The sequence below is a fragment of the Mauremys mutica genome, chromosome 6 (assembly GCF_020497125.1).
Source record: "Mauremys mutica isolate MM-2020 ecotype Southern chromosome 6, ASM2049712v1, whole genome shotgun sequence".
NCBI lineage: Eukaryota > Metazoa > Chordata > Testudines > Geoemydidae > Mauremys > Mauremys mutica.
This window is the reverse complement of record NC_059077.1, coordinates 57081191-57103668: the sequence shown is the minus strand read 5'-3', so window position 1 is coordinate 57103668 and position 22478 is coordinate 57081191. Positions and strand designations below refer to the sequence as shown.

The following is a 22478-nucleotide window of genomic DNA, read 5'->3' as shown; positions in this document are numbered from 1 at the left end:
ATTGGGACTAAAGGCTTGTAACAGGGACAGGTTGGGAGGGGGACAGGGCAGAAGAGGTCAGGCTTGAGGAAAATTAACAGAAGAATCTTTGTCCACTGGAGTACATTCCCCTCTAGAGTCAAATGGAACTCAAGATTCCTGAATTTCACCATTCCTCTTCTGTCAGCAAATATCTGTGAAATCTGCTTGCAAATGTTGTGTCTCATTGACTTCTATTTCTAGTCAAACTATAGAGGTTGGCTCCCGTTGCTGTCAGATACTCCATTAGCTCAAGTAGCAGAGGTCTGTGCAGTGATTCGAAAGGTTCCAACCCTGCTGATGAGCCCTGTGAGTGTCAATATGCCAAATGATGGAATTTGTGTATTCAGTCTGCTTTTGTAAAAAACATAGTAAATACCATAAATACAGACTGGACTTCTGGAGACCTATTGGCAATTGTTTTTAAAAAGTATAAAATCTGTCAAACGTTAGACAATCAAATTAATAAAAAATAATCCAGATAGGGAGTTATGGGTCTCAAACCATACACAACAGAATTTTATCCTTTATGGGTAAACCTTTCAGTCTTCAAAAGTTATTTTGGACATTCAGCACATCTCGGGAGGCTTTCAACAATTTACAGGATTGAGCCCAAAGACAGTTTGTATCCTCAAAAACGTTTAAAGAACACTTTTACCATTCTACAGATTACCATAAAATGCAAAATTTATAAATTATATTTTCCTAGTAGATTAGAATTTTATTTAAATGAACTCTATAAACTTCTTATCCAGTTCATTATCTGCAGTTCAAAATGATCTGGTTAAACAACAATTCAGTCAATCTAGCAGCAGAGGGAGGAACATTTTTCTTCTCTTTCTTCTGAGCCTCCAACTATTGCAACACTAAAACCAGTTCCAGACACATTGGATAATTCTTCATGGATTATCCTCTTAGAATGTAAACAAACCCAAATATGCAACCTGCCTGCCTCTAAACTTGATTCCAGTGGGTCCACCATGTTACAAAGTGACCAAGCCACATCACAGCAATTTAACATGAACAGTTTGACAAAATAATGTATCTAACATCCCATACCCAAGTGATAGTAATAACCATCTGTATTTCCTTGGAGAGCTAAGATGTGCACTTAAATCAATAAACATCAGAGAAGTGTTATATTCAGCTAAACATTCTCATGATGTTTCGAAACCCTCAGATATGTAGAATTCCCTTCATGTTTTTCACACGACAAGAATTTGCTTTTAGCGAACCTTGGCAGCACGTATATCTTGATAAGGCAGTGGATAACTGGATTTAATTGTACCCTTAATTCCCTCCTATGCTTACAGAGTAAAATTCTCTCCTATTCAGAAGGCCAGCACAAGGTTTATGCACAATTAAAGTCCCACTTAATCCTTCAAAATAGAGACTGTCCTCTGCTATATACTTAGAGTAGCTCAAAGCGGAGCAGAGTGGTTTTCAGTTGCCTCATGCTGACAAGAAGTCACCAGTTCCCTCTGTTGCTGAAGATGATGAAAAAGATCTAATTGCCCTCCTTCAGATGATTATGTATTAGACATCAGGAGATGCTATAACAAATTAAAAATTCAGGATGATAGCATGACTGCTGAGAGGAGTATTTAGAGATTCCAAATTTTTTTTCTTTTTTTTTTCTTTTCTTTTAGCAGTTGGAAGTACCTCTCTATTTTTTAAGAAAAACAAGTTACAACTCATGCAGCTGCATATTATCCATAATTCTAAATTGTTTAGATTACCAAGTCCTTCAAAATCTACAAGGAAACACCATTTGTATCTTTTAGACATCTCATCATTTCACACCTGCATTGAGGCTTGCAAGATCAATTCTCACCTTGTCATACTCTAAGGGAGAATAAAACTACTGTAACTTGGGATCTTGCTGTGGTATTAAATACTCTCACAGATGCTATCCACCGCTTTGAGACTATAGGCAGCTGCCTTAATACATCTTATAGTCAAAACAACTTTTCTACTAGCTATTACTATACTTCTGTCAGAAGAGCAGTTGAATTAAACTGTCTGGCACAGAGTTACATTTTCTTTCTGGCAAGAATTACATTGCCAGCAGTGGACACTGAGAACTGCTGGCACCAAAGGATTATTGCATTATTAGCAGACACTTCATTCTTTATAATATTTAAAGAAGATGTTACATTTGGACAATGTGCTTCCCTAAAGCGATCACAGGTTTCCACATCAATTTTGAAATCTGCCTAGAAGTTTGCTCTCCCAAACCTCATAACTCAGAATCCAAAAGTCTGTGCCACCTGCTTGACATTAAGAGAGCTCTGAAGGACTGTATTTAACAAACTGCTGTATTCCAAAAATCTCCCCAACAGCTCATATACTACCAGCAGAGAAAACATGGCTGCTTATTACTATTCAGACTTTATCAATCATGATTTCCATTAAGGAATCCTGTTTTCATCAAAGTCAATAATTGCTATTTCCTATTACTGCAGATTCTTTAAGAGGTGTAGCATCCTACTTGGTTAAATTGGAAAAAAAATTTATAAACAGCTACAGCAAGTAAGAATTTGTCTTAGACATTGCCAGCATTTTAAAACTTCTACAGTTTCCCTGTGAAAATATTTTTATTTTCCTTTACCTACTTTACAATCTTATCTTATCAGAGCCGTTAGAAGACTTCATGTGTGTTATTGAGGAAGCTTAAATGTAACTGTTGTAATGATCCCTTACCCTTTTGTAGTGTACCCTGCTCTGTATATGCCACCCTTTCCACTCAAAGCTGCTTGATCATGCTCACATTATAGTCAGTGGCAAAACTCCCACTGATTTTTTAATTGCCACTTTTTCCTAAGAAATGCAAGATGAGTGTTATAGTTCATTTTCCTGCTCATGGATGAGAGGATGGAATTATTATTTTTTTTTTTTGAAAGTGTGTGTGGAGTCACTAAAAACTAGGGAGTGACTTTATCAACAATTTGTCTTTACCTCTAAACTTTATCTAGTGGGACTGGAAAAAGAAATTTTAATAGGATAAACTTCAAACAAACAAACAAAACCACCCAAATCTACAAAACATTTGGGTGATGAAGTACCCTAAAGCAGTGGTTCTCAACCAAGGGTACATGTACCCCAAAGCGTATCCAGGGTCTACCAGGGGGTACATCAACGTATCTAGATATTTGCTTAGTTTTACAACAGGCTACATTAAAAAAAACACTAGCAAGTCAGTACAAACTAAAATTTCATATAGACAATAACTTGTTTATACTGATCTACATATTATACGCTGAAATGTAAGTACAATATTTATATTCCAATTGATTTATAATTATATGGTAAAAATGAGAAAGTAAGCAATTTTTCAGTAATAGTGTGCTGTGACTCTTCTGTATTTTTATGTCTGATTTTGTAAATAAGTAGTTTTTAAATGAGGTGAAACTTGGGGGTACACAGGACAAATCAGATTCCTGAAAGGAGTACAGTAGTCTGGAAAGGTTGAGAGCCACTGTCCTAGAGGGAAGGGCTGATCCTTCTTTCTAGATTAAGAGGCTGAGTCTAGATATGTATAATTAAGTAATAGGAGTGGTGATCCATAACTGGATTTCCTACGTGCTAACGCAATACAAATCCTAAATGTTGCCAATAACAACCAGCACTGTTCAGCTTAGAGAATTACAGAATATTATATTACCCCTGAATTTGGAGCATCCCAGGAGAGCTACTGTAATGGTGTAGAAGAAAATTTCTGAACTAAATGAGACTATTAAATTAGTTATATTGTTTACTCTAGCCATTGCCCCCAATTAAACTTGAAAATTTTAAACAGAAACCAAGTGCTGGCTGCCTCACTCCTTTTCTTTTAATTTCCTAGGCTTTTTAAAAAATACACACACAGTAATGATGTGGCAGTGTTTAGAATTTCAGTTATTAATTGTTCAAATCAGAGAGACATTATGGAAATTTTGGTAGAACTTAAACAAAGTAGAAGGAAGAAGGAAACTGGTGTGTAATTTCTCCTTAGACACATTGGGCCAAATTCACCCCAGGCGTAACTACATTGAAGTCAGTTCCCAAGATCCTGAACAGCCCTAAGATCACACTTGGCATAGCCGAGGAAAGAGAAATTGCCTTGGTGTAATTTAAAGCAGACTCCAGGCTGTTCTGAGTTATGCCAGCTGTAGCGGTTATATTAGTCTCCCAGGGTTCAGCCCCTCCTGACTGTGGCATGCCCCCTTCTGTCCCATGTGCCAAGTTAGAGGAGCAGGTGGTATAAAGCCAGTTTTATGCCAACCAAAGATGCATCTGTCCCGTGAGAATCTTCCCTTATTTGCTGAAGGTGGCTTTAAGGGCCTGTTCACTGTTGGAGCAGTGCAAAGGGCACTTAGCAACAAGGATCTGGCTTAATGGTTTTATATCAGAGAGAAAATGAACCTATCATGACTGATTTTGGTTATATACAATAGGATTTTTAAAGGCATCTGATGCTATTAAGTCATTTTAGAAAATCCCACCCATTTCTTATAGAACAGGGAAGACCAGAGAGAGACAGTTTAAGATGCACAAGAGTGTCCATGAAAAATAAATATTAAAAATTGGAAGTGAAAGTTTTTGAAATGAGAATTCCACTTGAGCAGTGGGATGGAGAGAAGGAACTACATCCTCTCAAGTGTGCTGGAGCTGCTCTGATACACACGAGAGATCGGGAAGGGTAGGCAAAGGGGCATAGTCCCTAGGCATGTGTTAGAGCAGCCAAAGGGCTGCTCTAATATGTGCCAGCACTAGTAGGATCCCCAGTGCAATCTGGCAATACCTTGCTTTCTCTCTAGAATGTTCCCTTATGTTGGGAAGGCCATGAATGGATGACACTGCGCCATCTATGCCAGCTTTACACCAATCAGAGATTCTCCTTGTATTGGGAATCCTAGCTGTTGGTCTAAGCTAGCTTTCCATTTGTTTTGAGCCAGTAAAGCAGGCCAAAGATTCTGACCCCAAATTTGCCTGATTTAATCCAAAGTAGATATCTCTGTAGCATGTCTAGCAGGAGATATGTCATCACCACCTCAAAAGGTCATGATGCTGCAGAGTGTACTCATAATGTTGACAACATGCCCTACTAATTATCTATAAAGAGAAGGGGAATGGAAACTAATGACAAAAAAGTAACTTAGTTTGGTTACTTAGCCTACTTTCAGTCCATAATCTTATTTTGTAAAGAGACTATTTAAAAATGATATAATAAAGCCAGTGTGTTTAACTGTCTGTTACAGTGTCATTTTTGTATAAAACTCAGCTGCAAAAAATTTACTAGTATCTAAGAAATAAAATGATTTTTTAAAATTTCACATCTGATCAAATGGGAGTAAACAAATAATGTTTATTTATTATAAATAAACTTTTTTCATATTGGTTCTTAAAGAGATTTTTTTTTGTCTTTTTAACTCAAAACTATTTATTTTTCCAGGACATTTCAGAGTGGTTTTGGTGAGCTACTTCCATCAGATTTCTCCAAACCAAACATCAGTCACCCATTACACTGGCTATCTTGCATAACACCATTTTGTCCTCCTTTACTTATGTGAGTATCTCTAGTTGATATAAATAAGAAAAAAAATCAGATAGTTAATACTAGTTAGATACTGCTGTGATATTGTGCTGATAGTGTTCCTAGATATTTATTGTAGTTAAAATTGAGTTGAAACAATATATAAGCACTTTTCTGAATTTATTACAAGTTTTATCTGATGTAAAGTGTTCTGTTTAAACTTCCATGATCTATAAGAAAGGTCATGAAGAAGGCAGTGCATTATGTAGCTCTTTAGCAGTGTATTTATGTTATGTTTGATATTTGAATTATTTTCAATATTTCATGTTTTGATATTTCATGTTTATGTTTCATGAAAATGTAAATATACAATAGTTGACAATCATGTAATTCAGCACAGGTAAAATTTTCATAGCATTTAATTTAGGGGGAAATTAAAAGGGCTAGCTCAAAAAAGTAGGTGTGATATTTAAATAATGAATTGAAAAATATGCCTGTATTTTCCATTGCTTAGTTATATTTGATTTTTTAGGGAACTTGCTACATGTTTAAAAGCAAATGAATAATTTCTCTTTCTGTTTCACTGCATATAATGGCAAGTATCACAAGGCATATGTTACAAGCTGTGCTGTCATTCCCTATCTAATTTTGGTCCCAACGTACTCACAGGCCCATTGTCGATCCTCTCCCAATCCCTTTGCCTCTTCCCCATAACTCCCCAAGTTATTTTTTACTTCATTTTTCATAATTTAGATGTTTGTAAATCTGTATATTTATTCTGAGAACATATATTTTCATATTTAAAAACAATAAAGAAAAGACAAAGGAATCTGGCTCCATTCTTAAAATAACTTATGATAAAATGGAAGGGACTGCTGTAGTGAAGACCATAGCCAAGATCCTGAGCTTTGAGTCACTTTTGTGATCTCCTGATTCTGGGCCAGTTCCCTCAATGTAACTTATGCCATGGATTGCCAGAGTAAAAAGATGCCCTTAAGACACCTTATACCTCTTACAGGGAGAAGGGCAGTGTATTGTAGCAGCTATTATTGTTTCTTATTCTACCCAAGGATTCCTCCTATGCAAGGAAGCCACATTTCAGTCAGTAGCAAAACTCCCACTAACTGCAGGATTTTACACATGGTCTTTAGGGCAGCTTTGGTCTGAGGAAGTGGCTGAAAGCTGCTCTGACACTACTCAGGACTTATGTATTGCCACTGTGTGGGACAAAAATAATCAGAATACAAATGACGGGCGTCTATGCATCACTCTATACACTGAAGAAGTGAATTCCGAGGTAGGCCGGCACAGGAAAATAGGAGGGCGATAAGAAGAGGGCAAATCTACCACAAGCAACGTGGCCAGTGTTTCTACAGAGAGACAATCCATATGACCAGACTCTAAAAACACTTAGTACTTGTCTTTGGCAACATTTTCACCTATTCAGAAAATTCAATGTAATACCCCAAATTTTGATGGAAGTACCACCAACTTGTAGAAGGGACAGATTTTGAGAATCATCAATTTTGCTATGAATATTTTGCCTAGTATATTTGTATTATGGAAGTTTTCCTATTTCCAATATCACATATGAAGTGTGAACAATAAAAAGTAAAAAAAGAAAAAGTATTCAAGCTACAGGAAACTATAGTATTAAAAAAAGAACAGGAGTACTTGTGGCACCTTAAAGACTAACAAATTTATTTTAGCATGAGCTTTCGTGAGCTGCAGCTCACGAAAGCTCATGCTAAAATAAATTTGTTAGTCTTTAAGGTGCCACAAGTACTCCTGTTCTTTTTGTGGATACAGACTAACACGGCTGCTACTCTGAAACCTGTAGTATTAAAGTATCCTAACTATTAATCCTCGTAAGTTTCAGCTTCTAAACAGAGTTGAGTTCAGGTTGATAGCAAAGTTTAAAACAAGTGTGTTTGTTTAGTGCTTCACACAGTGGGGCCCCGATCCATGACTGGAGTCCCTAGATGCTACCTCAAAACAGATATTAATAGTAATAATAATAATTATTATTATTATAATTTTGCCCTATCTAAGCTGGTGGTGCTTCCATAAAATGCAGAGTCCATACAACTGAAACGTTTGTTAATCTCAGAAGTGATCAGTATAATAGTATGCTATGTTGCTTATGATGGCTCAGATCTATACTGGAGTTAGATATGAAAAAGTGAGAAATTGTGTTAATCTGATCTTAATGTACTCAAACATTTTGTTGTTTTTAGAAGTAACCTAAGGGTGGAGGAAAGCTTGATATTTTAAGAATTCTAAATATGTGTAAACATTGATTTATACAATGTTTCTTTGACTTTTAATTTTTTTCTTTTTCTTTTTTTTAAATAAATATTGTAAACTTTTGTTTGTCTAATAAAAAAGGTTGAATTTTGGGGGAGGAATAGCTCAGTGGTTTGAGCATTGGCCTGCTAAACCCAGGGTTGTGAGTTCAGTCCTTGAGGGGGCCACTTACAGATCAGGGGCAAAAATTGGTCCTGCTAGTGAAGGCAGGGGGCTGGACTCGATGACCATTCAAGGTCCCTTCCAGTTCTAGGAGATTGGTATATCTCCAATTATTATTATTTATTATTTATTTTTCATGTTAGATTCTAACAAAAATAAAACATTTGTTTATCAAACTATTTAGTGACTAGTTTTAATGAATATTTATGTTCTTTTAGTGATTTGGTTTGATGATTCAGAAATTGCTTTTTTATGGACCTAAAACTCTACTATTGGCAATCATCACTCTTCTCTTTTCTTCCATGATTACAAAACTGAAAATTTAAATGTCTGATATTTATATATAGTTTACTTTTTGTCTCTTTTTTTATGAGGCTAGTGTTATGTTCACGGCTACATGAGCTAGGAGGATGAGAGAACATATGCCTCTCCATATGTCCAATACAAAAACTTCTCAGTGCATTTATTGGTGCTAGCTCAGTGGCTGTAGGGAATGTCTGCAACATTTTATTTTTCCTCTGAGTGAGTCACACCACTGTACATTTCAATTTGCAAGAGGCTTAAAGAGCCAAGAACTGGTGTATATAATATATTGCAACATGATAACTTCCCATCTGGTCAATGACAGACAAGCTTTATTTCTACCCAGAAGTCTAAAAATGGCTTTTAATTTATTATAAGTAATTTTAAATATTAATATTCATATACCAAACTGACCAAACACCTTACTTGTCTCATATTTGGGGGGCAATGAAGAGCAGTGGTGGAAAGGGTGCTGTACAAATATATGAAAGCCAGCCATAAAAGTAAACACAACTGAGGCTGGCCACTGTAATGTCACTGAATTTGTGAAAATGTAGAGTTTACACATAAGCCAGAATGCTAAACGTTATTAATATTAGTTGTTTTTTTAATGTTTAAATTTCTTGTAACATTATTCCTGCTTTGTTGCTATTATGCATGTGTTAAAGACCTGTTGTGTATATATAATATATAATGTATTTTAAGAATAGTTATTAAAAATGGAAAGGATTAATCCTGAAAATTTATTTTAATAGATGTAAAAAAAATCAAGGTTTCCTGTTTGCTGTAAATTGTATTAAGATTTGAATATGTGTGTACACATATTAGTCATATAAATTACAAATCTATATATCCATATTTATTAATATACAATTAACATAATTGTCAAGCAGTTAGGGTTTCTACACACACAACATACTTGGCACAAACTTACAAAAGCATGAAAATGACAGGGAAGCCATCTAACAATATTTCTCTATCCAGAGCCACATACCGTCCCCACAATTACTATACACCACAGACAGTGCAATCCATAACATTGTCCACTCACAATACCAAACTACCCACTCACAATACTGTTTTTTGCAGATGTTTTGCATAATGGTGTTTTGGGCTGTGGGGAAGTTTGGTAAAGGGTGTTATGGGAGGCAGACTTACAGTACATGATTTGAGGCAAATAGGGTTTTGTGGTAATGGTAAGGTATGTGCTTGTGGGTTAAGAAGTAGAGGGAATGTACTGTTATGTGGCTTAAGATATTACAGGAGGGGTAGGCAATGTATGGCACACGTGCCGAAGGTGGCACACAAGCTGATTTTCAGTGGCACTCACACTGCCCGGGTCCTGGCTACCAGTCCCGGGGACTCTGTATTTTAATTTAATTTTAAATGAAGCTTCTTAAACATTTTTAAAACCTTATTTACTTTATATATAACAATAGTTTTGTTTATATATTATAGACTTATAGAAAGAGCCCTTCTAAAAACGTTAAAATGTATGACTGGCACGCAAAACCTTAAATTAGAGTGAATAAATGAAGACTCGGCACACCACTTCTGAAAGGTTGCCAACCCCTGTATTACAGTGATGAGCACTGTAGAATAGAATAGAACTTTTCATTTCCATGCTTTTTTATGGGTTTCTGACTGGTATACTATGTACGTAGTAACCCTGACTGCACAACAGAGGTTTTGGTGCATTCATTTCTAAGGAGTTTTAATGCTCAAATGAAGGTGAAGAGTTGAATGATGAGGCAGGCGAATGAGGGATGGCAGTGGCAGACCCATGGAGGTAGAAGTGCAGCAACTGACAAAGATTCTTTTCCATCAGCAAGTCTTCTGGGTTATGTGCCAGCTGCTGCCATAAATGGCACATATTTATGTTTAGCTTCACATAAATCCTTCTCCAGTGCAGGATACAATCTGACAGAAAAGTGTAGTTCCTGGTGAGACGATTTTATCTAATAGAAAAGGTTTTGTGTGTGCACTAGCACATAAAATTTATGCATGTATAGTTTTTGCACTGGTGCATAAGTACTTAATGCACTGGTGCATGTCACATTTATGTGTATAAAGTTTATATGCAGAGTGAATAAACTTTCTCAATCATCAACCAGTGGAGCATATAGGTTCGGCTCAAATGAATAAGTGTAATGGCTAAAAATGATGCAAAATTGGGGTTTTTTTTAAAAGCATATTTTATGTAGGAAAATAGTCTTTTTTTTTTTAAATGTCAGTCAACAATGAAAGGGAATATTGCCAAGGACAAATTTTGTCCAGAACCCAATTTCAAAGACTTCCTTCTAAAAACTTATAATGATAAATAAAATAAAATCTAAATAGAAAATTCAAAGGCCATAAAAACTAACACTTTGTGGAATTATTCATCAAGAAGACAATTACTTTAGAGAAAGGCAAGATTATATGCTCATTCTAAGACCATTTTAGAACTCTACCTTAACTATGGAGTCAATGCTAAGAGCCTCCATAATGTAATAAAATATTAATGGTAGAAGCAGTCAATTACTGAAGAAAGAACATTTGTGATCATTCATTTGTATTCTGAATGGCTTTGTGATTCAGTCATATTTGTGCCTTTTTAAATTGCTATTTGTGAATATTCACATGAACAAGTCCACATTTACAGAAGAATTGGGTTTTCTAAAATGAAGTATATCAGTGATCCCTGTGTTGATTAAGGGATCATTGTCAAAAGGGCAACATCTTTGTGAGAGCTGAACAGAAAATGGGAACGTGGGGACCTGTTGTAATAATTGGCCCAACAAATTTACTCTAATTACAGTGAAAGTGAAAGTTCATAAGAAATCACAATAAGCTATAATAATAAATGTTAATGGGAAAAGGTGCAAAAGTGAGAGACTGAATTAATCCAAACAAAAAAGCCTACTGATATAATTCAATGACTGTGTTGCATCATGCTTGGTAAACAAGACTGTGTGAAACCAAAAATCAGTGAACCAAAATTGGTGTGTCAGAAATTAGGCCTAATTTGTGTCATAGAGTTTAAGGCCAGAAGGGAACATCAGATCATCTAGCCTAACCTGTTAGGGTGACCAAGTGTCCAGTTTTTGACTGGAACACCTGGTCAAAAAGGAATCGTGGCAGCTCCGGTCAGCACCACTGACCAGGCTGTTAAAAGTCTGATGGGTGCACGGCTGGCAGGCTCCCTACTCAGCTCTATGTGGCTCCTGGGAAGCGGCCAGCATGTCCCTCTGGCTCGTAGGCAAAATGGGTGGCTGGGGGGCTCTGCGCACTGCCCCCTTGAGCACCAGCTCCACAGCTCCCATTGGCCAGGAACTGTGGCCAATGGGAGCTGCGGGAGCGGTGCCTGTGGGCGGGAGCAACACGCAGCACTGCCTGGCCGCACCTCTGCCTAGGAGCTGGAGAAACATGCCAGCCACTTCCCGGGAGCTGCCTGAGGTAAGAGCTGTCCGGAGCTGCACCCTGAACCCCCTCCAACACCCCAACCCTGACCCAGTGCTGAACCTCCTCCCACACCCAAACTCCCTCCCAGATCCCACACCCCAACCCACTGCCCCAGCCCGGTTAAAATGAGCAAGGGATGGAGGAGGATGGAGTGAGCAGGGGTGGGGCCTCAGAGAACGGGCAGGGCTGGGTCTCAGGGAAGGGGTGGGGCAGGTGCGGTGCAAGGGTGTTTGGTTTTGTGTGATTAGAAAGTTGGCAACCCTGCCTCCTGTATATCACAAGCCACCAACACCATCCAACACCCTCACAACAAACCCAACAACTGAAATTAGATCAAAGTATTACAGCTCACAGGAGACTAGACTATTAGATGCCACAGGTAGAGAATAGGAGGGACCAAGGTTCACCAGTGCCTGAGGCCCCTGCAACAGCAGGGAAATAATTAAATAAGATATCACCAGATACTCCTAGCAAGTGTGTGTGCATGTGACCACGTGTTTGCACTTGACTCGGGTCCCAGAAGTCCTCCTGATGTATCCCAGAGTTCCTGGCAGCAGAGGACCATCGCTGCAGGCAGCTAGTGCAGTAGCTAGAAGTGCCATTACTGCCTGGCTGAGCAGTCTTGCCATTCCTGCTCCACTCCTCCTTGCTGCTGTGCGGAGCTTGCCTGGACCAGGGAGCAAAGCTGACAGGTCTGAGGCAACTACCAGTCACTCAGATGTTGGGAATACCCCTCTACTGGCTGTGCTGAGCCAAGAGCCTTGCCCCTCCCCGTCCTCTGCTCTCTGGTCTTTGCTCCCAGGCCTCCCCTGCCCTCCCTGGCACTGTGTGTGCAAGGGTGCCTGGGCTGTGTGCACTGTCAGAGCAACAAATGGAAGCCAGCCCCAAAAACTTCCCTGAAGCCTCCTGCGGTGGTGGCTTTGGCTTCTCCTCGTTAGAGGGAAGTTTTGGGGCTGGGTCCCACTCTCCGCGCAGACAGTGCATGCTGCCCGGGCGCACCAGCACACACAGCCCCAGGGAGGGCAGAGGGGACAGAAAGTGACAGGAACCAAGCGGCTGCCCTGTCAGAAGGGGGAGTGGCCAGGGTGTTGAGGGTCATCCCTTGCACAACTCTACTGAGCTAGGACCTCTGAGTCCACTGTTGGGGTCAGATGGGGCAGGGAGAGTGGGGACGGTTGCTTGCAGCAGCCAGGTACATCACATTGTAGAACCAGACTCAAAATCAATTAACTTCTTAATTTTTGCATTTTGAAGCTGGCTCTTGGTGGTGTTCATTAGCTGAGCTCAAGTTAAATCCTGAGATGTAAATCCATTTGGATCCTGACCAATTTTAAAGGATTGTATCTCAGGAAATCTGTGACCAGAATGAAATCAGATTTGAACCACTGTCTCTACCTAGGGCCCTTTGCTGGCATACCAGTTATTAGAGCAATCTCTTTTTGCATATGGATTTTGCAGGACTTGGAAAAATATCCTTTACACTGAAAACACGGCTCCTGTAGCACCCCATTACATACTCCTTTTAGCATTTGCATTGGTTTTGTTATTTATCCACTTCTTATACTTGATTTCAGATATTTTATAGCCTCATGCTAAACAATTAATGTAACACTGTACTAAAATATAATAACCTCAAATTTATTGAAGCACAAGAAAATTCATTTTTGCCTCATGGAACAAGAACATATATGGTTCCACGAAAGAGATAAGTGGGGTTACTTTGTATCAGTTATAAATTTGGCAGACTACCAAATGTTAATTTGCTTTTAGCTAGTTGAGATTAAATGTAATTCCTTCCCTGAGCAGCCTTAGAGTAAGCAAGCATGAAAGCATTTTCTGAGTAATCTGGGAGGAATTGACATTTAAAGGAGTTAGCATTACATCTGCACTTTAAGGCTATTAATTTCATAGATAAATTAACTACATTATTCTGTCTTTATCTTACATTTTGAAAGGACTCCATCAACCGGAGAAATGGCAGCCCAGGGTCAACTGAAACTGCTCTTATCCCAACCATATTGTAATTGGAACTTGCTTTTGGAAACACTGCTACATCAGGATTGTCTCTTAGTGAAAATTTTATTGAAAAGTTCAAGTAAGTATTTGTGCTTTGTTTGTAAGAATGGCAGCAAGAAAACACACACAAATTTTTGAGTTTTGCTATATTTTTCACTACTTGACTGTTGATGGAAGGATACCAGCCAGTTGTGGGTATCATTAGTTATCCAGTTATCAGTGGGAGAAATATTGAACTGGGGGAGGGGTGGAGGGAGGAAGAATTCTTTTTCACTTTTTACTAAGAGAGTTGCAGTGAATCTAAACATTCATATTTTGAAGGCAGATAGCATTTTGATAAAATAGACCACTGTCACAACTTCAAATCAGTTTGCTTTTAAGAAGAAATGGATGAATTTCAACTTATCAGAGTTTTGATATCAAAACTGCTTTAACTAGCTTTTGCTTGAAAAAAACTAGTCTGAGTTAGGACTCTAAAGGATCACTTGCTTTCAACATTGAAAAGCTTCTAAGTGATTTTGGTTAAGAAATTGTGTGTGTTTGTTACTGTAAACTGCAACTGTATTCTTCCTTATATTTTAATAGAGATATATAAATATGTGAGAAATAGGAAAGCAAGTGGAAGAATGGTTCTACACAGGCTTTCATCTTTTATTGTGCTTTTACTGTGTTTGAAAACAATAAACATTATCATCACATCTAACACTTTAGTAGCTTTCAAATAAAGGAATCAAAATGCTGAATAGTTTATGGTGTAGTTACGGATTTGGCATAATGTTTGCCGTAATGTTGAACTATATTCTGTTGTTAAAAATCAGTTTTTATCATTCTTTTGCAAATGAATTTCTCATTACTTATCAAAATAGAAAATATTAGGTCCATATACTATTACACATGACATAATTTACTTCTGTCATTTTAAAGTGGTCTTACATTTGTCAGAAGCACAACATTGCTTCAACTTCTGTCATGCTTCTTATTGAGTGCTGAACTGCATTCACTTACCTATTCAAATACCTGTCATCTTTTATAAAGACTGACAAATGTTTGATCAGGATAATATTCTTACCGTGGTGTTATCCGCTATTGAAATTTACTAGCTGCTTCAATTATCACAAGGATGAAGTGACAGAATTTATTAATCTATTGACTGACCAGCCCTTTGAGGTTCAGGGGAATATATGCTACTTAGAGTTAGAAATTATGTTGTTTATATATGCTGTAGAGCTATAGTAACTACAATAACATTGATAAACTGTTGTTTTATATAACACTGAAACCGGTAATAGTCTTTTTCTTCTAGAGTAATTTCTGTTTGATTAAATATGTGCTGGTAAAATTGACCACATTCTTTACATTACAAATTTGATATTTTATAGGAAAGAAACATTAAGTGTTATAAAATAGTATACTGTATGGATCAACAAAACACCAATACCATTTCAAACACTGCACTTTCTACACCTAAAACTCTGGGAAAACTGATACAGTCTTGATAATGTTACATATTTGTAGAAGTGTGACTGATCTAGCTTTCTGTATAAAGTAATCTAAAATTATCAAGAGCTATTTCTTGGTCATAGCAAAGACAATAGATTTTGTTTTTCTTCATGCAGCCCAAAGTCTTACACTAATACATGATTACATATTTCATCAGAAGTAGTAATTATTTATGTCTGAATTCAGAGTGACATGTTTAAGCAGTTAAAAGATAAGCATGTTATAATTTTGGATTTTGGAGTAATTTGCATAACTGACCACAAACTACCTGAAATTTAACTTCACAGCATGAGTCATGCAGAATTTCTAAAGAAATTTTTTTTTAAATGTCTCAACTTTTTCCTTCTCTTATGCTCAAAAAGCAAAAATATGTCAGCAAAAATTACATTTAAATAAGTACTTATATGTTTAGGATGTATTTAGTGGGTGGTGATGATTGTATCATCATAGTGCCATTGCATTTATTATGCGAGGCATTACACAAATACATAGGGATAAGTTGTAGTACCCACTCTCCTTATGTGGCTGTGTAGTTTTTCATAGATCCGAAGGCCAGAAGGGACTACTGAGATTATCTAGTCTGACCTGCTGTGTAACACAGGCCATAGAACTTCCCCTAAATAATTTCTAGTTATGAATGGAAGGACTAGGAAGCTTTTCCTGTCCTTGTGTGGACTGTGTAAGAACCATCCAAAATATCAGCAGTGCCCAAGAGCAATTCTCCAAAATGGGAGAAGAGAGGGAGTGGATGGAGCCGTGGCCCCCCTGTTGCCAACTCTCATTATTTTATTATGAGTCTCTCTCAATATTTGATGATGGAATCATGTGAATACATAGAAATCTAAGTTTTCATTTTTAAAAGTAAGTTTCTAACTCTTACAGTTGTGGAGAAAAGCTTCAAAATATGAACCCTAAGGATTCAAAACCTAGAAGGCAAATAAACTGATGCCACGTTTATTATTTTTTAAATCTTGTGATTTTTTTAGCCACTTCAGGTGACTGATCAATTAATATTCAAAGAAAAGTAATTGGAGCAAAACGAGAGGGAACTGAATTTCAGAAATGTCTCATATCTCATAGGAGAATTCAGATACTCTACACTGCAACTGGATTGAGGAGTAAGGCAGGATTTCCCAACTCCTCCTTTGAGACTTTATCTTCCCTCATTTTGTACAAAAAATAATCCACATTCACTTAAGTGAATCACAGTGATACAGATAAGACGTATATGGAGCTAAACTTGGCAAAATTCCTGCTGGACAAGGAATCTGTATGTTCCTTTTAGATCAATTGATAGAGTTTCTACATGAAGACTATAAGGATACTAGTATGAGGCCCAGCTACAGTGCTGTCCTTTTTGCACAGACAGATTAATCTACTGACCATCCTGGAGAATGAGGAGACACTACAACTTTCACTTGTGTGTGTCTGATCAAAATAATCTCTGAACTCTGAAACCAAGATTTTTACAAGTGGCTAGAGATTGTGGGTGCCCAGCCTGAGTTAATAAAGAAATTCCCAACGCTGAGCACTACGCCTATTAAAAAAAAACAAACAACAACCCTTTTAAGGTGTCAAAATCACTAGTCACTTTTGAAAATATCAGCCTGGGTGTCTTACCAGGACTGAGATTTTGTTTTCGAGAAATTATTATTTTTCATTATCACAAAAAAATAAAAAACAAAACAAAACTTTAGAGTTTGGGAGAGGTCTACAGCTGTCATGTCATTTGATTTGCATATTAACCAACTGATTTAAATTATTTTATTTTATTAATATAATAATGAAATTACCCAAGTGATGAGTAAAGTTTATTGATGGTAACCCTAACTACACCTCTACCTCGATATAACGCTGTCCTTGGGAGCCAAAAAAATCTTACCGCATTATAGGTGAAACCGTGTTATATTGAACTTGCTTTGATCCACCGGAATGCGCAGCCCCGCCCCCCCAGAGCACCGTTTTACCGCGTTATATCCAAATTCGTATTTTATCGGGTGGCGTTATATCGAAGTAGCAGTGTATTACAGAAATAGCACTGTATTGATCACTGCTGTTTTAGTTTATGTATAGGTGAATAATAAAGTTCTAATTATGTTTTGAATCAAATTTGAATTAAAGTAGGCGTATACTGTATTTTTTTAAGTACTTCTGCTATTTTTTTAATGACTGGATATAACTTAAGTAGACATAATGAATCAAATGTTATTATGTGAATGATTTCAGTGGTATTGTGTTTTGAAATGTAGTTCAAATACAGTTTTCAGTTTGCTTTGACACTTTTTATTTCCATAACTAGAATTAATTGGAAATTCTACTAACCATTATTTTATTCATTTTCAAGAAATTGAAGTATCAAAATGTGATGAACAAAGTTCCTGCATAAAACAGATAAATAACAAAGAGCCTACTTTGACTGAAGCAATCTTTACAGTATTATCCTATTGCACTTTATCACCCAAATCACTTGGTAGAGTTCTTGACAGCTACATGAAAAAAGAGCAACTATGGGATTGCTTATACAATATATCAGGTATGAAAACAATTAGTGATATAAACATTTTAAAGCCAGTGTTTAATCTTGTTCATTTTCAGATATATTAGTTTTTCTTTTAATAAGTTGGCCCAAATTATGGAAGGTTACTTAAAATAATATTAGAATTTTGAAGTGTTTTGAAGAATCATATTATTAACATTTGCAGCCTAATACAATCAAGGGCTTGGAGAAATAGTGGTTACAGTATTTGTGGTTGTAGAAAAATTTGTGGTACAGTGGGAGTCCAATTGTCAAAAGTGTCTGCCTCTGACCTTAGGGGTGAGGGCTATTCCAAATCTCAGAGGGCCCAGGCAGCAAGCAGCAAACACCACCTATAATTGCTGAATGCTTAGTTTCTCTGTTCCTGCTTATCTAACATAGGAGGTGCAGTGTGGATGCTGGTTTGGGATGGATCAGAAGCCCTGCTACTTGGTGATGCAAAGGGAGAAGGGCTCCGAGTTGTGAGTGGACGGGGAGAGATGTCTGGGATACGAGTTGGAGGCCACTGCTGATTTCCAAAGTGTTAGGGTGTAGGACCCAAGGGGAAGAAAGGGATGGGAGTAGATAGCGCTCTGTGCCCAAAAAGAGGAGTGGTGAGGACCTGAGGAAAAGAAAGTTGGGGAGAGGGGGATCTGAGTGAAGGCAAGAGAGAGAATAAAGAGGGTAGTGACCATCAAGGGGGTGGAGATGCTCCCCAGGAGTGAGTGAGCTGCAGAGGAGACCCAGTGACCTGAGGCACAGAAGGAGGGGAGAAGAAGAAAGACACAGAGGATGTTGGGTTTCAAAGAGGGATGAGAGGTGGGGATCTATAGAAACTTACAGAAGGGTCCTGGGGTGGGGGATGAGACTGAGAGGGGGATGGAAGCAGACATTTGTTCCCCTGGACAGGTGAAAGAAGTTTTGGACAAAGGCCTCTAGCTGACCCCAGAACAGGTGAAGAGAGTTAGGTTGTGTGGAAGCCTCCATTCCTCCAAAAAGAGAGGGAAAGGAAGTAAAACAAAAAAATGAAACAGGAGAGAGGTGATATAGCAAAAAAGAAAAGAAGAAAAGCCAGGAGGGAAATAAGAGGAGAGGAGAGATAACAAAGAGAAGGAAGAACTCTATGATATCAGTAACACCATCCTTTATCAATCAGACAGAATATGCTGCTTTAAGAAGAGCCTATTCAAATTTCCCTGACCCTAAGATATGACAAGTAAATGACCAAAGGAACCAACGTTCAGCTTCCATATATTTTAATAGGCAACTCTATAGCTCCTACACTTCATAAAATTACTGCTCCAGCATCCCCACCTTGCATTCCCTCCCACTTGTCTCACCAAGACATCTGCAGCAACTGCTTCCAAGAATGTTGAGCTACATTTTCAATCAAATGGCTCAGTTTTCCTGCTACAGCACCCCCAGACCTCTCCCCAGCCTGAAACTACGATGGCGACATCTTCTCTACTGCTTTCTCTCTCCTTTCTCCATTCAGGTTTAACTGAAAATTCTCAAATTTTCTGAGGGATAATTCTGCTGAATTCCATTTTGGGGTCTACTGTTAGCTGTCCTGCAGCCCAGTTCATTTGTTGATTGACGTGTGGTTCTTCAGTCTGCCTCATTCTCACCTTCCTTTTCCTCATTCCACTTTCTTCATCACCCATCCACAAATCACTTTTCATTTTAGTCCTGCATATTAGTAAAGTAGTGGTGGCCTCTACTTAGTCAAAATTTTGAAGTTTTGTGACAATTTGCTTCCACACATACCCTTCAAAATTGCCACTCCAGCATCTGGTGGAACTTCCAGTAGGAACTACATGTTATGTGACTTGAGGGCTGCAGCGCCCATTTTCTGGAGAGAATGGTAAATTCTCTAAGATATTAAGAATAAGGGAAAGAATGCTCTTATATCATCTTGATACCTGCTAGTCACAATATAAACTGTGTTGTAGATAACTAACTTGAGGAATATTGTTTAGAGTAATATGGCGGCACTCTGTGTTACATGATAGGTTTGTTTTTTTTTAATTCCATCATTTTGTTATTGGAATGTTCTCTTCTGTTTTCCTTCTGCTTGCTTTCTAATTAAGCAGTACCAAACAGTCTGGTTAACTATCAAATACTATTCTCAGTTCTGTGCTAATGTTATTGATGATCCAGCTAGGGAGGTAAAGAAGTAAACAAAAATGGTCATATCAGCTGGCTCTATTAAAACAAATAAACTAAAAACATATGCAGCACGGAAAGGGACAATATCAGTTGGAAAAGTGTAATTTTTAGCTTCAAATTAAAGGGAAAAAACAAAAGAAAAAAGAAATTAAACTATAAAATAGATGCTCCTATAATATTAAATCATACAAGCCATATTATTTTAATTTTGTAATATTTCTTTAATTTGTTACAGGACTGTAACTATGAAGTTGTTCTGAATCATAATTTTGTTGCACTTCTTTTCAGAAGGGTTTTATAATACTTCTTTTTGAAATTCTAATAGTAATCAAATGTGCACAAATGACTGCTTGCATATTGAATGTTTAATGTTTTTTTTTTGTCTGAAGTTTCTAATTGTGGTGAATCAGAGCCAGAGGTTATCAGATGTTTGAAGCTGACTTTGATTAATTCAGTCAAGGGTATAGTGAAGCAAATAATTTCTTTGATGCATTCGTGGGAGGCAACAGAGAACTATGGAACCTATCAACATAAGCAAATAGTTCCTGAAAGTTTGCTGAAGACAGTTCCAAAGGAATGGAATTATACACCTAGAGAAATGAAAAGAAAAGAATCTGGGAAATGTAGGTGACACTTAAATAGTGTTCTTATATAAACCTGTCATAAGAGCGTGTTACCCATTTAATGAGAACATATCAAAATTGAAGAATTAGAATTGATATGTGGTATGATTTGACAACAAACATTATTGTAAATTGCAAGCAAATTTCCTGATTTTTTTCAGAAAAGTATTAGTGAAATTGTTATGTCAGTATGTTTCTTCTTTATTAATTTAGAACTGCAGTAACTTGGGATTTACATCCTTGCATTCATCTGTGGTGTTTTAAAAGTCTACATAGTTATTTTAAGTCTTTTCACATATCTCACAGCACTAGAGAATAGTACAAGAGGCTTCAAGATATCCTAGGATGATCTCTTGGTGGTCAAAACGAGGAAATCATTTTAGTTAATTTTGTTTATCAACCAGTGTAAAGTACTGTGAACCTTTTAGATTTTGTTGATTGTAAATATCTCATAGTCATCACAGTTTTAATTAAGATATGTTATTGGGGTTGAAACATTACAACTTCATTTATCACTGCTTTATAACACAGCAATTTATATTTATATAGCATTGAAATTAGCATACAATTTGCAACTGCAGATATTTTTCTCTAAACCATTATTAAAATAAGTAAACTAATATGGTAAACATAGATAATAGAAAACATTTTTAAAATGGATAGGGAGTAAAGATTATTTCAAGTATTTTTTTGACCACCTGTGGCTAAACAACCATCATTTTAATTTTTGCAAAGATCCAAAAAAAAAAAAAAAAGATTGGCATCAAAATCATGACCTGATTCTCAGTTACACTGACATCCCTTCACAATATTCTGGCAATGAAAAGGGGCCATAAAGTGGGAGTAAATTATTTTTAAGTCTGCTTTGCCGCTTTACACTGCTTGAGCATCTACCGCATTCTTCTTCATATCCTTTTTCCTTCCTACTTTTTATTTCTGTCATGCTATATACTTGGTCTCCTTTCTCTTTTTAATTGTGTCCTTCTCTCCCTTTTTTCAATCTGTGTTTCTTTTGTAGTTACCTTCCAATTTCCAGAACGATTCAATAGTAGGTGCTGTACCAGCATACATCTTGCTTATATTGCAGAAGCCAATAATCATGAGTGATGTGAGGACATTTGTGGGCCTAAAAAGGGGAAGGGGGGGGAAGTAAACATTACAAATAAACTTCAAGACTCTGAGAGATTTAGCACATTACCCTACACTGCAAATTAAACAAACACAAAGAAATTTTAAAGTCAAACTGTTGTCTCATTTTATTCCAAGTCACTCAGAATAATGAGTGATCTTTATCTCTGTTAAAGTGCTGTAATAGCTGTGCTGTGCTCTGTTATTTGTGCTGAAATAGCTGAGCACAACAGGACTAGATACATATGGAATAGCGATCTTAATTCTAAATTTTCTTGGTTTTCTATTTTCAGGTCATTACAGGATCTCATTTCAATAGATTTTTGGAGATTAATATACAGTAAAGCACAGTAGAGGTCTAGCTACACTTTTGAGCGCTTAATCTTTTCAGCCGTTTTCACTACAAAAGTTAGACATCATCATAGAACACTCATAACTGTACTGTGATAGAACCAGAATATTAACGTTAATCATACCTTCTTTTCTTTCTTTTTTTCTTTTATTTAAGGCTTCACAAGGCTTGCAGCTCAGGCTGTATCTATTGTAATCAGCAAGTTACCTACAGTGATTGCATGTTTGCCTCCCCCAATTAAATACTTCTTTTTTCTGTCTGAGAGGAAAATGTCAAAAAACTTTGTTGAATCGAAGAAAGCTGGTCTGCTTGTCTGGAACTTGATTGTAATTATATGTCAGATATTTGAGGATGGAAACACCGCAGAACTTTTAACAGGTGCAACGCTTGACAGATGGAGCAAAGAGAAACTCACTTTAGTTCGTG

The 22478-nt window shown here is 37.1% G+C and overlaps 1 protein-coding gene across 13 annotated transcripts in view; it reads left to right on the top strand.

The window, feature by feature from the left end:
• Positions 1 to 22478, top strand: part of KIAA0825 (KIAA0825 ortholog) — a 429759-nt gene that overhangs the window by 197931 nt on the left and 209350 nt on the right. For all 13 annotated transcript variants that reach the window (XM_045022167.1, XM_045022174.1, XM_045022166.1 and 10 more), the window contains 5 exons: positions 5453 to 5566; positions 13705 to 13844; positions 17610 to 17798; positions 20339 to 20572; positions 22209 to 22478. The exon at positions 22209 to 22478 is cut by the window's right edge and continues 139 nt beyond it. In XM_045022167.1, the coding sequence (XP_044878102.1) occupies positions 5453 to 5566; positions 13705 to 13844; positions 17610 to 17798; positions 20339 to 20572; positions 22209 to 22478 (947 nt within the window). The remainder of the gene's footprint in view (positions 1 to 5452; positions 5567 to 13704; positions 13845 to 17609; positions 17799 to 20338; positions 20573 to 22208) is intronic.